The sequence below is a fragment of the Corythoichthys intestinalis genome, chromosome 16 (assembly GCF_030265065.1).
Source record: "Corythoichthys intestinalis isolate RoL2023-P3 chromosome 16, ASM3026506v1, whole genome shotgun sequence".
Classification (NCBI taxonomy): Eukaryota; Metazoa; Chordata; class Actinopteri; order Syngnathiformes; family Syngnathidae; genus Corythoichthys; species Corythoichthys intestinalis.
The window spans coordinates 13,682,545-13,698,637 of NC_080410.1; the positions used below are offsets into that span (position 1 = coordinate 13,682,545).

The 16,093-nt window shown below is 38.3% G+C and overlaps 1 protein-coding gene across 1 annotated transcript in view; it reads left to right on the top strand.

Moving 5' to 3' along the window:
• LOC130931622 (myosin-9) overlaps positions 1 to 14,273 on the top strand; it is a 33,461-nt gene extending 19,188 nt beyond the window's left edge. Inside the window, exons 11-17 of the mRNA XM_057860537.1 lie at positions 4,971 to 5,097; positions 5,189 to 5,294; positions 9,255 to 9,408; positions 10,968 to 11,054; positions 11,143 to 11,284; positions 12,888 to 12,979; positions 13,150 to 14,273. Of these exons, the coding sequence (XP_057716520.1) occupies positions 4,971 to 5,097; positions 5,189 to 5,294; positions 9,255 to 9,408; positions 10,968 to 11,054; positions 11,143 to 11,284; positions 12,888 to 12,979; positions 13,150 to 13,200 (759 nt within the window). The 3' untranslated portion in view covers positions 13,201 to 14,273. The remainder of the gene's footprint in view (positions 1 to 4,970; positions 5,098 to 5,188; positions 5,295 to 9,254; positions 9,409 to 10,967; positions 11,055 to 11,142; positions 11,285 to 12,887; positions 12,980 to 13,149) is intronic.
• The last annotated feature ends 1,820 nt before the right edge of the window (positions 14,274 to 16,093 follow it).

Genomic DNA, 16,093 nt, shown 5'->3' on the forward strand with positions numbered 1-16,093 from the left:
CCTCATCCACCTGACGGCCACCCCCGCCATCGTAACCTGCGGTTGCTGCTGTCGCTGAAGAGGAAGCTCCGCCACCGGCAAACATCTGTGTTATTTTAACACATTTAGCGGCATCCGCATGAAGGGCTTGTCTCTTTCTATCTCTAATTTTTTCCACGCCTCCTTTCCTTTTCTTGTAGTTATCCATTTTGTTTATTTCCTCTCTCTGTATGTCTGATTAATGTATATCTGATACCTCTGATCAAGAGGGAGGGGGCATCGGCCCTCGTTTGTAATTGGTCCAGCCCATAACCAATCTTGACTGATGGGCCGATCTACCAGTTTTGTGTACCAATGTGATTAATGCCGTTAAGAAAAAAAAAAAAAATTCAGGACCGGCCCAAAATCGCCATCGGCCCACCAGGCAAATGCCCGGTATGCCCGATGGCCAGTCCAGCGGTGCCTTAAACACTCTGTTTTCTGCATCAATCTTGCGTAGTTTTGAGCACGCTATTTGCCGTACCTTTTCGCCTCTTCCTCCAACTTCATTCGGCTCAGTTTTTGGCTGTCACTCCGCGGAGTCTGGAAAGCGAGTGTGAGACATGCTGTTCTAAAAATAACTTTCAAATGCTTCACTCCCATTGGCTGGCTCACGTGCGTCACCGCTAAGGTTTTTGTTTGTTGCCCGCCTCCACTCTGCAAACCCGCAGAAAAAAAAGATTTTTGTTGTTGCAACGTGTATTAGCTTGAGATCCAGTCCAGACGGTTTGGGGGTCCGGAACCGGATCGAGGTCCGTGGGTCCGTGACCTCTGATGTAGACTATTTAAACATTGAGAAAACGTGCACTTTTTTCCTGCCAACTCGAGGAGATTAAAATAAATGTCAAATCCACTATGCGCCTGTTAGAACAGACACACAAATATAAAAGATATAAATGTTTATTGAATATCCATCTTACAGTCTTGATTAACTGGGAGAATTCGTTACTAAAGGGTTTAATTTGTTCTCATTATGCATATGTGCACCGGCATCGTCACAAACATGATCACACAAAACGCAACCACGCATTGCATCCCCGCATTTCCTCCTGCTCCTGAGCCCTCACAAATAAAACATAAAATTTCTTTTTTTTGGGGGGGGCTCGTGCCTACAAATAAAACATAAAATTTCGTTTTTTTTCGGGCTCAGCAGCAAATCAAGTTAATTGAACGGGCTCGGGCCGCGTCGGGCTTTAATACCCGCGAGCCAATTGGGTCGGGCTGGATTTTTTAGGCCCGATCTAAATTCTAGCGTCATGTAATGTTAGCATACCGTACACCTATTCAGCCTGTTGTTCTCTATTGTATTTTAAATTGCGTTTCAAGATGACATGTCTGTTCTTGGTGCTGGATTCTAGCAAATAAATTTCCCCCCAAAAATGCGACTTATACTCCAGTGCGACTTGTATATGTTTTTTTCCTTTTCATTGCGCATTTTTTGGCTGGTGCGACTTATACTCAGGTGCAACATATAGTCCGAAAAATACAGTACTTTGTTTTTTTCCTCAAATATTTTTATTACATTCAAATAGGACAGGGGTCTCAAACGTGCGTCCTTAGGGCCAAATGCGGCTCATGGGACAATATTTTACGGCCCCCATTTGACATCCAATTTTAGTACTTTACTAGTTGTATGGCACGGCGTTGCTCTGGTTTGTGTAATGTGAACGCAATACAACCGAATCACAGATAAAACATACTTTCCTTAAAGATGCAGCTGTAAAGTAATAATAGTAAAAGGTCACCACAAACAGTTTGCTGAAGACATGTCAACAAAGCACATGGATTACTGGAACCATGTCCTATGGTCTGAAAAGACGGGCGGGCTTTCTTGTGTACCGTCTTCAGAAGAGGCTTCCTCCTGAGGTGACAGCCATGCACACCAATTTGATGGAGAGTGCGCCGCATGGTCTGAACACTAACAGGCTGACCCCCCCACCTCTTCAATCTCTACAGCATTGCTGACAGCACTCCTGTAACGAGTCACATGACATTTTGGAGGGAAAATGACCAGCAGAACTCAATTTGGACATTTAGGGATGTACGTTTTTTCACAGGGGTGTACTCACTTTTGTTGCCAGGGGTTTAGATGTTAATGGTTATATTTTGAGTTATTTTGAGGGGAAAATACATTACCTGTAAGCTGCACATAGACTACTTTTTACATGGTTTATTGCTTTCTTGCCAGTTCAATATGGCTGTACGACGTCTCGGGCTGACGTCTACATTGTAATGTTGTGCTTATATGATCCTTGGACAAGATTTGTCCGTAAGTATGGTTGTTGTAAAGAATGTACATATTATGTTAGCAAGCGAAATGTTATATTTTTTGTATGACACGGTTTTTGTTTATGTTTAGTGAACCTGTATAGCGTGCTAAGCTAACGTTGTTGCTAATGCAATGCTTGTGTACTTTTTTTTGTAGTTTCACTTCGGTCTTAAGAGGACAGTGGTTTGAGGCAATTTTATTAATAAATCAGATGAAAAAGGAAGAAGTCTTATTATTAAGGCGTCGTTCACTAGATGTCTAGCTTTGGAAAAAGTAGACGCTTCGGAGTGAGGACAGCATAGACAGATTTAAATGACAGTAGAGTGAAATGCCCACTACAGTCCTTATGTACCGTATGTTGAATGTATATATCCATCTTGTGTCTTATCTTTCCATTCCAACAAATTATTTTACAGAATATATATATAATTTACAGAAAAATATGGCATATTTTATAGATGGTTTGAATTGCGATTAATTGCGATTAATTACCATTAATTAATTTTTAAGCTGTAATTAACTCGATTAAAAATTTTAATCGTTTGACAGCCCTAATATATATATATATATATACACACACACACACATATATATGTATGCATATGTGTGTGTGTGTTTATGCAGTGGTACATCTACATTCGAAATTATAAATACAAATTGGAATACAATATATTATAATGTGGCGGTTGTGTTTTGCATGCTGTTCCTGAACACACCGTGTGATGAGAGAGAGAGAGAGAGAGAGAGAGAGAGAGAGAGAGAGAGAGAGAGAGAGAGAGAGATTTTTTTAAAACTTTTTTTCATGTTGTTGTTGGCATCTGCTACAGAAACTTGTTTTGCACAAGTTCTGAAATATATGATAAAAAATCTGACGATGCTGGCGACTTCTTCCTTGCCGATGAACCTTCTTGAGACCCATGTTGATTTCTCTCGCAAGAAAAAACGCTGTGCGTCCGTCTTGCGGGAAAACAATGAAATTGCGACGCTGTCCTAAATCATCTTGTTTCGAGCATGTCGTCATATGTTGTAAATGTAAATGCAAATTTAGAAATGGAATGGAAAAAAAACAGATAATTCTAAGTAAAATAAAGGATAAGGATAAGTAGCTCGGACAACGAACGAATGAATGAATGACTAGTTCAAATTAAAAAAAAAAAAAATTGCATTGCAAAATGAAGAAGAATGAAGTCATAAATTTACATATGTGTGGACCATATGTATGTTGCGCTGGTAAATTAATTATTTTGTGTGACCTCACTTAACTCTTTGACTGCCACTTGGCAGCAATAGACTGCTTCTAGCTCCTTCAAATTAAAATGGATTGAACGTGGTGTTTTCAATATCAATTTGCCTCTTTTAATAACTACTACAACCAGTGTTGTTAATAACGGCGTTACAATATAATGGCGTTACTAACGGCGTTATTTTTTTCAGTAGTGGGTAATCTAATTAATTACTTTTCTCATCTTGGCAACGCCGTTACCGTTACTGAGGACGGAAAGGCATGCGTTACTATGCGTTACTATATTGGTCGAAAAGTCTGAGGGAGACGGACTCACCGAGACGACAGAGCAGAGCAGGAGTGGGGAGGAGGCAAGAAAATTGTGACGGGGAGCAAACGCGATGCTAAGTAGCTCCAATAATACATGTTGTAGCCGATAGCCTACAAACTACGCCCGCATGTTATGGTAGATATGGTAGACATGGTAGATATCACATGTACTGTATATAGATATAACTAGATGCAAAATGACAGACATGGCACTAAATGCGTTAGTAGACAGCCGCCATCTTAAAGCAGTAGACTTTTTAGGACGGCTCTGTTGTAGAGAACCTTCCTAGCGAACCTAAGTAACTTTTTATCTAAAATACTTCTAAATCGGCAAAATCTTGACTTGAATCTATCTTTAAATGATGAAACAGTTTTAAAACTTTCATATGTTGAAAGTAGAGAGAAGGGAACTAATGCAATAATGGGAGCAATTTTAACAACTTTTAACAGTTGATTCAGGGTAAAGGGTAAATTAGGGTAAAGAATTGGGCTCGGGCCAATTGTACCAAAAACCTTCACAAAAAACTTCAGATAGTGTGGCCAATGGTTTTTTTTTTTGGAGGAAAAAGAAGAAGTAATTATCACCAATTACTTTGCCAAGTAACTAATTACTCTTACATTCAGGTAATTGAGTTACTAACGCAATTACTTTTTGAGAGAAGTAATTTGTAACTATAATTAATTACTTTTTTTCAGTAAGATTAACAACACTTGCTTTGTGACATGAGCTGGCAGTGTATGAGTTAAGCTAATGACTAATGGCTAACTTTGAATAGATGCCCCCTGTAGTCACCGCTGTAAATTGGTGTTAAATTGGTTAATGCTTCTAATGACTGTACTGAGCCAACCAATATGTTCCCAATATTACACCTTCTTAAATTTAAATATTATAGTACAATTTTCAATATTCTCCACTGTAATAGTATGTCAGAAACGTTCAAATTTCACATCCTGAAGTGATTCTCTCGCCCTTCATACCTTCCAGAATTTATGATTGTGTGCAGGTAATCACACCTTGTAGGCAACACAAGACCAGCTAAATCTAAATAAATAAGTAAATTAAACTTAATTAAATTGACTCATTCACTGCCACTGACAATTGTTTTTCTCATTGCATCCTCATCTTTTCAGCTCTTCAATGGGGAGCCTTTCACTTGCATGGAGGAAATGAAAAGGCAACTGCCGCAGCATGGGAAACAGGCGGAAAAACTGGAAAAAGAGCAGCCAAAGTTGGAAGAGACAGCTACCAAAATCACATGTAAAAGCTCAATGATTTTATAAGGAAATTTGTGAATTTTATTGACTGTGAATGTAGAAATTCTCAACCTGTCGTATACTGTTTTTCATAGCTAACGCCAGGATAAAGACAACCCATAAAGATGACCTGGAGAACGGTGGACAGCCTCAACACGCCTATGAGATCGATGATATCGCACAGATTCACACTGAATATCAGTGAGTGTCTGTTTATTAGAGTAAATCTGTGCCACTGTAGTTTGAATTTGAATTTGTAAAACTGATTTTTTTTTCGCCATCAAAATTCCAACACAGAACATAGACTTCACAATCAGTTGACAAGACAGCTCCCACAAACATTGCGCCACGCCTTCCCGTTGGGGGCTGACCCAGGCAGAGCATTTGGCTTTCACTGTGATAAACTCAAACACACCCTGCGTTCAAACGCCGGATTTAGGTGGGAAAAGGACGAAGGTTTTACTGCATAGAAGCAGGCAGGAGTGTCTCAAGAGTAATTCGGTTAAGGATTCAAGGTAATTATTATATAAAATAGCCCCATGCATGCACTTTGAATTGTTGTGAAAAAAATGCATGGGAAAAATTAGCTTAACTTTAGCTCAAAATTTTTACGTAAAATGAATGATAACTGCCTGGTTTGTGCTTTCAACCAAGAATCTAGACTGTTCTATGTTCATATCTATAAAAAAAAAATAGGGATGTACGCAATTATTTACAAGAATTTTCAACTTAAAAGCTCTTTGTTTTGTGATGGCAGCCATGGTGGATTTAAACAGTAACATAATTTTAGCTCGAAATATTTATGTAAAATCGAATGATAACTGCCCGTTTTTTTTTTTTTTTTTTTTTTTTTTTTGCTTTTAACCAAGAAACTAGACTGTATGTTAATATTAGGGCTGTCAGACGATTAAAATTTTTAATCAAGTTAATCACAGCTTAAAAATTAATTAATCGTAATTAATCGCAATTCAAACATCTATAAAATATGCCATATTTTTCTGTAAATTATTGTTGGAATGGAAAGATAAGACGGATATATACATTCAACATACTGTACATAAGTACTGTATTTGTTTATTATAACAATGAATCAACAAGATGGCATTAACATTACCATTCTGTTAAAGCGATCCATGGATAGAAAGACTTGTCGTTCTTAAAAGATAAATGTTAGTACAAGTTATAGAAATTTTATATTAAAACCCCTCTTAATGTTTTCGTTTTTAAAAAAAATTGTAAAATTTTCAATCAAAAAATAAACTAGTAGCTCTCCATTGTTGATATCAATAATTACACAATGCTCATGGTGCTGAAACCCATAAAATCAGTCGCACCCAAGCGCCAGCAAAGGGGGACAAAACACAAGTAACAAGTGGACATGACACTGTGCTGTCATTTTAATCTGTTTGAGCGGGACATGTGCGTTAAATGCGTCAAATATTTTAACGTGATTAATTTAAAAAATTAATTACCGCCCGTTAACGCGATAATTTTGACAGCCCTGGTTATTATCGATAGAAATTTTGGGATGTAAGCATTAGGGCTGTCAAAATTATTAATGATTAATTTTTTAAATTTATCACGTTAAAATATTTGACGCAATTAACGCACATGTCCCGCTCAGACAGTATTCTGCCTTTTGGTAAGTTTTACAGCAAGGCTTTTTGTGCAGTTAACAGCGAACTCTTGTGGTCGCTTTGCGACATGGTTTATTTTCTTGCCAGTTCAATATGGCTGCACGACGTCTCGGGCTGACGCCTACGTTGTAATGTGCTTATATGATCCTTGGACAAGATTTGTCCGTAAGTATGGTTGTTGTAAAGAATGTACATATTATGTTAGTAAGCGAAATGTTATATTTTTTGTATAAGACGCTTTTTGTTTATGTTTAGTGAACCTGTATAGCGTGCTAAACTAACATTGTTGCTAATGCAATGCTTGTGTACTTTTTTTGTAGTTTTACAACAGTCTAAAGAGGACAATGGTTTGAGGCCATTTTATTAATAAATCAGATGAAAAAGGAAGAAGTCTGATTATTAAGGCGTCGTTCACTAGCTGTCCAGCTTTGGAAAAAGTAGACGCATCGGAGTGAGGACAGCATAGACAGATTTAAATGACAGTAGAGTGAAATGCCCACTACAGTCCTTATGTACCGTATGTTGAATGTATATATCCATCTTGTCTCTTATCTTTCCATTCCAACAATTTATTTTACAGAATATATATATAATTTACAGAAAAATATGGCATATTTTATAGATGGTTTGAATTGCGATTAATTGCGATTAATTACGATTAATTAATTTTTAAGCTGTAATTAACTCGATAAAAAATTTTAATCGTTTGACAGCCCTAGTAAGCATTTATTTAAGAGAATTTTCAATTGAAAAAGCTCTTTGTTTTGTGATGGCCGCCATGTTGTATCCATACACAGTAGCGTAAGTTTAAATTCAAATTATCAGGTAATTTTCAGCCAACTGCCCATTATTTGGCCAAAAAAATTGTCATTTTGACATTTCTGCGTCCATACAAATTTTTTTAGCCTTTCACGTGTTATATTTTATGTAACATTTCAATCTAAAATTGATGAGTGCCAGATAGCCGACAAGACGTGTCTTCGTGCTGCTAAGGCAATAGTAACATCGGAATTCAACCTGAATAAGTTGCGATGGTATACATTCATTCATTTTCCGAGCCGCTTATCCTCACTAGTGTTATGGGGGTGCTGGAGCCAATCCCAGCTAACTATGGGCAGTAGGTAGGGTATTCAGAGCCTACCATGCATGTTTTTGGGATGTGGGGTGAAAACCCACACAGGCACAGGGAGGATTTGCAAACTCCACACAGGCAGGCCGGAGCCTGGTATTGGACCCTTGATCTCAGAGCTGTGAGGCAGACGTGCTAAACACTCTGCCACCTGATTGTATATAGAAAGATTTTTGCTTTTGTTGAGTAAAATTAAGACGATTCTGCATGCTTTCCTCAAGTGTTAAGCTTCTGATGTGAAAATTGAGTGATTTATTATGGTAGCTTTTGAAAACAAAAACAAAAAAAATTAAGTTGCTATTTTGGGCAAAAATGTATATGATAATCTCTGGGATTATCTCTGCATTTGGTGATTTTTGTGCATTGAGCTAGTTTTGTTTTTAGTTTTAGTCTAGCAAAGTTTTGTTATACTTGTATAAGTAAATAAATAATTAATCGGGATTTTATTAGGGAACGACTTTGAGGTTTTTTTTTTTTGTCGCCGCTCATGGAGACTCATATATGCCTAAGGGAGGTGCCTGTTTTGGTTTAAGTCGCTAGCGACTTTGGTTTTGAAAATATTTGAATTTAAATTTTTCGAATAGGCCCCCTACGGAGGGCCTCAAGCCCCATCAACAGATAGTGAAGTCTATGCAGTTTTTTTTTTTTTTTGCGTCAAAATTTAGCATCAAAAACAAATTAGGAGCGAAAATTCAGTTGCATAAAATTCAGTCGACAAAAATTTTGTTGCAACATCCAGGTAACTAGGGAGAACCAATCAATCTCCATTTCATTTCGTGGGATCTCCGGGAAATTAAGTTATGTTACTCTTGCTCCATTGGTCATGTAACACAGACTCAAGGGTATTGGTGTCATGCCGTGAAGCAGCCACAGCAGAAGATGTTCGCTCAGTCATGTTTTTAGTGGCTATGATGATTGACAGTACATTAATAAGTGGGTGACATCATGTTATAATTGTTTTAAGTACGGAAATGAGACGGGGATCTATTACTTCTCCCTGGGTTCCCCAGATGTTGCAACTGAATGTTTTTCAACTGATTTTTTTGCGACTGAATCTTTTGTGACTGATTTTTTTGCAATTGAATTTCATTTTCAATTTTTTCCAAGTGAATTTTTCGCTACTACTACTAGTCGCTACAACATTTTGCAACTGAATTTTTGAGACTTAATGTTGTGCCACTGAATTTTCACCATTGATATTTCTTTTTTCTTTCCAGCTGAATTTTTGTGACTGCTTACTTATTGCAACTAACATTTTTGTGACTTAATTTTTGTTACTGGGAATTTTTATACTGACTTTTGATGCTGAGAAAATTCAGTGTTGGGAAATCTAATTCAAACTCCGATGGCACAGATTTACTCCCGTATGTGCATCTCATATGTTTTCTTTTGCAGAAAGGCGATTGAGTTGCTGAATAAGGATCTCGAAGTGTTGTCGCTTCAGCACACTCAAAAATGCCTTGAGAACTCTCAGTTAAAAGGAGAGCTGCAGTTTGAGAGAAAATCCTTCAGGAAGCGAAGAGAAAGCCAAGAGAGCAAACCGGAACAGGTCTGTGCTAATACTATACGTGTGGGATTTAATGTTTTGTGGATATGTGTGTAATAATAAGAATAAATTACTCTTTTGGTACTGCTGACAATGATGGACATCCTATCATGTGTTTTTTTGCATCCTTCTGTGGTGAATTTTAATGAATTTATCACGAGTAGACATCCAATCCATTTGAACTGGGAGGGCTAGCAGCAAATGAACGAATGTTCACCTAGCGACGTCAATGGCAGCCATTATAAATTCATACAAACATCTGAAAAAAAAAAAAAAAAAAAAAGCTACTGTACTCAATCAATAGTGTTGCATCGATACCATGTTTTAGCTCCCGATATAGATTCTGACACCCAGCTGTGTAGTATCGACCGATACTGTACCAATACCGCGTTTTGAAAAATTATATACAGTATACATTGTTATTTTTTAAATGAATTGCTATCATGGCCTGGTCAGACACTGCTTAACTCATTGTCTGCCATTTGCTACCAGCCCTCCCACTTCAAACGGATTGGATGTAAAATAATGATAAACTAATTGAACTTCACAGAAGAATGATGACTGGATTATCTTCATTTTGGAAAGGGCGACAAAAGCGTGCCTAACTGGTTGCCATCTTGGAGCTCCCTGAAGTTGGCCCTCGGTCAGATGCAAATTTATAGAAAAATTATGTCATTCGTTTGTGCTAGGTTTGTGCTCGTTTGTGCTGAAAATGTTTTCATTTGTTCTGCTATCGTTTTTTAGATGTTAACAATTCTTTTATAGGACAATCGGAGGTCAAACAGCCCCCAATTTGAATTTAAAATGGCTAAAAACGGTGTCAACTGTTTGGGCCACATTTGTGCTGTATAAAGTTTCTTTTGTGCTGCTATCGTTTTTGAGATATTGAGCTATTAATTTCTAGTGATGAAGTCATACAGCCCCGATTAATTGCAAAATGGATCCAAAATTCTGGCATTCGTTTATGCTACGTATGTGCTCATTTGTGCTGTAAAAATTTTTGTTTGTGCTGCTATCGTTTTACAGATAATGAGATTTTTTTTTTCCCCAGCGCAAACTTGGCACAAATGAAGGACAGATTTTTTTCTATAAATTTGCGTCTGATGGGGGGCCAACTTAACGGAGGTCCATCTTGGGTATGGCGACTGACGGTTGGAAACTAGCTCTTTAAAAGTACATATTGAGAAGAATCGGCAGGTTATTCCTTACACCTCAATACCGATGACATAATTTCAGTGCTGTATTGCCACCGATACCAGTAATGTTATCAGTGCAACACTAGTATGCACTAGAACTTTTCACATGTAAAAATACCTTCTAGTATTTTTTGAGGAGTATGGGGTTAGTTTAACAGTGAAAAAGTTATAAATAATGATTTTTTTTTTTTGCCATTTTTTTATGTACAATTTAGGACTCAGCATACATACAGCTTTTTCAAGTTCTCAGTTTCATGTTTAACTCACTGGTACATAATACTGACAAGATTGCTCATTATTGATAATTTTGTTGTTTTCTTGTTATTAACATGCTACAATTTCTTTGATCTTGTCGCTGCGTCACAGTCAAGTCTGCATGCATTTGAGGCTGACTTACACTTCCTGAGACAAGAAGTGTTTTCTCTCAGGAAGGAGTTGAAGCTTGCTCGAATGGTATGGTTGTTTTAGCACACTATCGAAAAAAAAACATAAATTTAAGAATAGAAATGAATTACCTGATTATTTTACCCTTGAATGATAGGATACAGTGCACACACCAAGCAAAATGAGGGATTTTTACAAGAACCACCATGATGAACCCTATCAAGGTATAAAGGCAGCACGTGAAGATCTTACATTTGCCACCCTGCCTTCAACCAGAATTACAGCTGGACAGAACCGTGGTAATAGAATGCTGAAATGTTTTACCCACTCCTTGTTAATCATGAATTAAAGTGGTACCTCTACGTACGAAATTAATTTGTTCTGTAAGTAGTTTCGTAACCTGAAAATTCTGTAGGAGGAGACACATTTTCCGTAAATGCCTTAATCTGTTCCAAACCCAACAAAATTCAGTCAGATCTTTTATAATGCATAAAATTGCATCACAACATGTAACAAATGCATGTTACAATTAGATTATAGCACAACAAACATAACATCAGAGTTATGCATAATGAAAAAAAACAAGAATAGAGTCAAGAATAAAAGTAAATAGACTCATGTAAAGCTGTCGGAACACAAAGGTCGAATGAAGAGGATGCTGGGATACATACATACACATACAGTGGAGGTCTGTCTTAGCCAAATGGATCCCAAGAATGCCAGGCAATAGCCAATGGCAGAGCAGCTACACATACAGTGGAGGTCTGTCTTAGCCAAATGGATCCCAAGAATGCCAGGCAATAGCCAATGGCAGAGCAGCTATAAGTATGTTACGTTCAGAAAACTCTTATCCTGAAATTTCTTTTGTAACAACAGGCAAAATTTTCCCATTGAGATGTGTCTTAACCAGTGTTGTTAATCTTACTGAAAAAAAGTAATTAATTATAGTTACAAATTACTTCTCCCAAAAAGTAATTGCGTTAGTAACTCAATTACCTGAATGTAAGAGTAATTAGTTACTTGGCAAAGTAATTGGTGATAATTACTTTTTTTTTTTTTCCTCCCAAAAAAAAAAAAAAAAACATTGGCCACACTATGTGAAGTTTTTTGTGAAGGTTTTGGGTACAATTGGCCCGAGCCCAATTCTTTACCCTAATTTACCCTTTACCCTGAATCAGCTGTTAAAAGTTGTTAAAATTGCTCCCATTATTGCATTAGTTCCCTTCTCTCTACTTATGACATATGAAAGTTTTAAAACTGTTTCATCATTTAAAGATAGATTCAAGTCAAGATTTTGCCGATTTAGAAGTATTTTAGATAAAAAGTTACTTAGGTTCGCTAGGAAGGTTCTCTACAACAGAGCCGTCCTAAAAAGTACTGCTTTAAGATGGCGGCTGTCTACTAACTCATTTAGTGCCATGTCTGTGATTTTGCATCTAGTTATATCTATGTACAGTACACGTGATATCTATCAAGTCTACCATATCTACAATAACATGCGCGCGTAGTTTGTACTAGCTATCAGCTACAACATGTATTATTGGAGCTACCTAGCATCGCGTTTGCTCGGCGTCACAACTTTCTTGCCTCCTCCATACTCCTGCTCTGTCGTCTCTGTGAGTCCGTCTCCCTCAGACTTTTCGACCAATATAGTAACGCATAGTAACGCATGCCTTTCCGTCCTCAGTAACGGTAACGGCGTTGCCAAGATGAGAAAAGTAATTAATTAGATTACCCACTACTGAAAAAAATAACGCCGTTAGTAACGCCGTTATATTGTAACGCCGTTATTAACAACACTGGTCTTAACCTGAAAATTCTGTATGTAGAGACGTTCCTAAGTAGAGGTACCACTGTAAATGATAATAAACTGCAACCCAATACTTGTCTTTATTCGCTCAGATGGCAACACAGCAAATACAAGCAATGCTGCGTCAATGAAGAAAACAGACAAACCTTCTCTCCTACGTCGGTTAAGAGCAGTGAGGTCAAAGGTAAAACATTTTGCTACAGCAATGAACTCATTCACTGCCACTGACAGCCCTGCCATTCACAAAGAATTGGACATTTATTGCTGTCAATGGCGGTGAATGTGTTAAAATCAGAGAGTTAGAAACAAGTCTGCAATTAATTAATTAATAACATTATTCTGTTTGTCTTGCAGAGTTTGAAAGAAGGGTTTTCTGGCCAAGAAAAGACAAAGCTGTTTGATTAACTACAATAAACCAAAGATTTTTGCTTCCAAAAATATTGAAGCATTACGTTGCAACAACTTGCCTCTTTTACAATACAGGGACGTACTGTTTGAAATAGACTTTGTCTTCGTGTGTGGGTGAGCGTGTGTGTGATAAAGGACTGAAAATAAATTTTAAAAAATAAAATAAAATAACTGCGATTGACTTATTTCACCACTAGATGTAGCATGGTGCAAACTTTCTTACCTTACTGGTGAATGACCTGTAATAGCTACAGAATTGCCACCACAGCAGGCCACTATCACCCATGTTTAAAGTTGATGTACTGAACTTGGCCTCAGATAACCTTGAATTGCTCAATACTGTATGCAATTTTAGGCTTTAAGTAAAAAAACAACAAAAAAAGGAAAAATCAATACTTTTAACATACGCTCACTGTTACACTCACACACAATACTACTAACGGGTTGGACCCCCTTTTGCCTTCAGAACAGCCTCAATTCTTCGTGGCATAGATTCAACAAAGTGCTGGAAGCATTCCTCAGAGAGTTTGGTCCATATTGACATGATGGCATCACACAGTTGGTGCAGATTTGTCGGCTGCACATCCATGATGCGAATCTCCCGTTCCACCACATCCCAAAGATGCTATATTGGATTGAGATCTGGTGACTGTGGAGGCCATTTGAATACAGTGAACTCATTGTCATGTTCAAGAAACCAGTCTGAGATGATTCCAGCTTTATGACATGGCGGATTATCCTGCTGAAAGTAGCCATCAGAAATTGGGTACATTGTGGTCGTAAAGGGTTGGACATGGTCAGCAACAATACTCTTGTAGACTTTGGCATTCCAACGATGTTCAATTGGTACCAAGGGGCCCAAAGAGTGCCAAGAAAATATTCCCCACACCATTACACCACCACCACCAGCCTGAACCGTTGATACAAGGCAGGATGGATTCAATCTTTCATGTTGTTGACGCCAAATTCTGACCCTACCATCCGAATGTCGCAGCAGAAATCGAGACTCATCAGACCAGGCAACGTTTTTCCAATCTTCTATTGTCCAATTTCGATGAGCTTGTGCAAATTGTAGCCTCAGTTTCCTGTTCTTAGCTGAAAGGAGTGGCGCCCGGCGTGGTCTTCTGCTGCTGTAGCCCATCTGTCGACGTACTGTGTGTTCAGAGATGCTCTTCTGCCTTCCTTGCTTGTAACGGGTGGTTATTTGAGTCACTGTTGCCTTTCTATCAGCTCGAACCAGTCTGGCCATTCTCCTCTGACCTCTGGCATCAACAAGGCATTTCCGCCCAGAGAACTGCCCCTCACTGGATATTTTTTCTTTTTCGGACCATTCTCTGTAAACCCTAAAGATGGTTGTGCGTGAAAATCCCAGTAGATCAGCAGTTTCTGAAATACTCAGACCAGCCCTTCTGGCACCAACAACCATGCCACGTTCAAAGTCACTCGAATAACCTTTCTTCCCCATACTGATGCTCGGTTTGAACTGCAGGAGATTGTCTTAAACCATGTCTACATGCCTAAATGCACTGAGTTGCCGCCATTTGACTGGCTGATTAGAAATTAAGTGTTAAAGAGCAGTTGGACAGGTGTACCTAACAAAGTGGCCGGTGAGTGTATTTATCAATGGATTTATGAGCTTTATTAGTAATATTGTTCAATCTTCATTTAACAATTGTGATGAAGTTACCAAAGTATCATCTTGGTCACAAACATAGGCGGAGTTTGACTTTTGGGGCTGAGGGGGCACAACATGTTGATGATACCGAAACGCAGTGTCAACAACAAAGTTACAGGAATATTTATAATAATAAATTGAAAACGAGCGTTTTTTTGTTCTTGTTGTTTCCTATCTTTTTTAAGGGGAATTCTAAATCAGGCTGCTTAGGACTATAACTTTCCCCATAATCGTCATCCATTGAATATCTGTTGTAAAATTAGCGACTTTAGTGGGTAAATTGAAGCTCTGCTCACCATTTTGGCGATGCTCTCTGGTGTTTCATGGTCCACAATTTCAATCCTTGGTTCTTACTCAGTAGTTGTCACTTTTGAAAGCTTAGGTTTGAAAAAAAATACATACATTCCCTGCCAACCCTCCCACTTCAAATGGATTGGACTTTTACTCGTAATAAACTCATCTCGGTGTGTAAACTTGCTAAGTCGATGGCGGACACCGTAGTTTTCTCTGGTCCTCTGCCTAATTTGGTCAATGATGAGATGTACTCTAGATTCTCATCATTTAACCGCTGGTTGTCTAGATGGTGCCCAGAAAACGATATAGTCTTTGTTGATAACTGGCACGCGTTTTGGGGCAAGTCCGGGCTCATGCGCCGAGACGGCATTCATCCGACTTCGGACGGTGCTGCTCTCTTAACTCGAAATTTGGCCGCCAAACTAAGTCTCCCAAAGTGACACTTCAGAGTGGGGGCCCGGGCGCAGTGTTGTAGTGTAAAACACAACTCTGTTAGTAGTGACCACTCGCCTCTTTCCGAGCTGTCACAAATCCAACATTCAGGACAGAAGATAGGACAGAAGATAGAGACTGTGTCCGTGCCTCGTATAGTGAACAGGGGAAAACAGAGTACTATAGGAACGAGACCAAAGAATTTAACACATATAGCCCCTGATAGCAGTGAAAATAAAATAGCTCTTAATAAATATATAAAATGCGGATTATTAAACATCAGGTCAATCTCGCCCAAATCTCTGCTAGTTAATGACTTAATTGGGGATTATAATATTCATATTTTGGCCCTGACTGAAACTTGGCTTCAGCAGGATGACTTTGTTAGACTTAATGAATCCACACCCCCAAGTCACGTGAATTTTCACACAGCTAGAAGCACGGGCCGTGGAGGGGGGGGTGGCAGTAATATCACACTCTTGTTTAGGT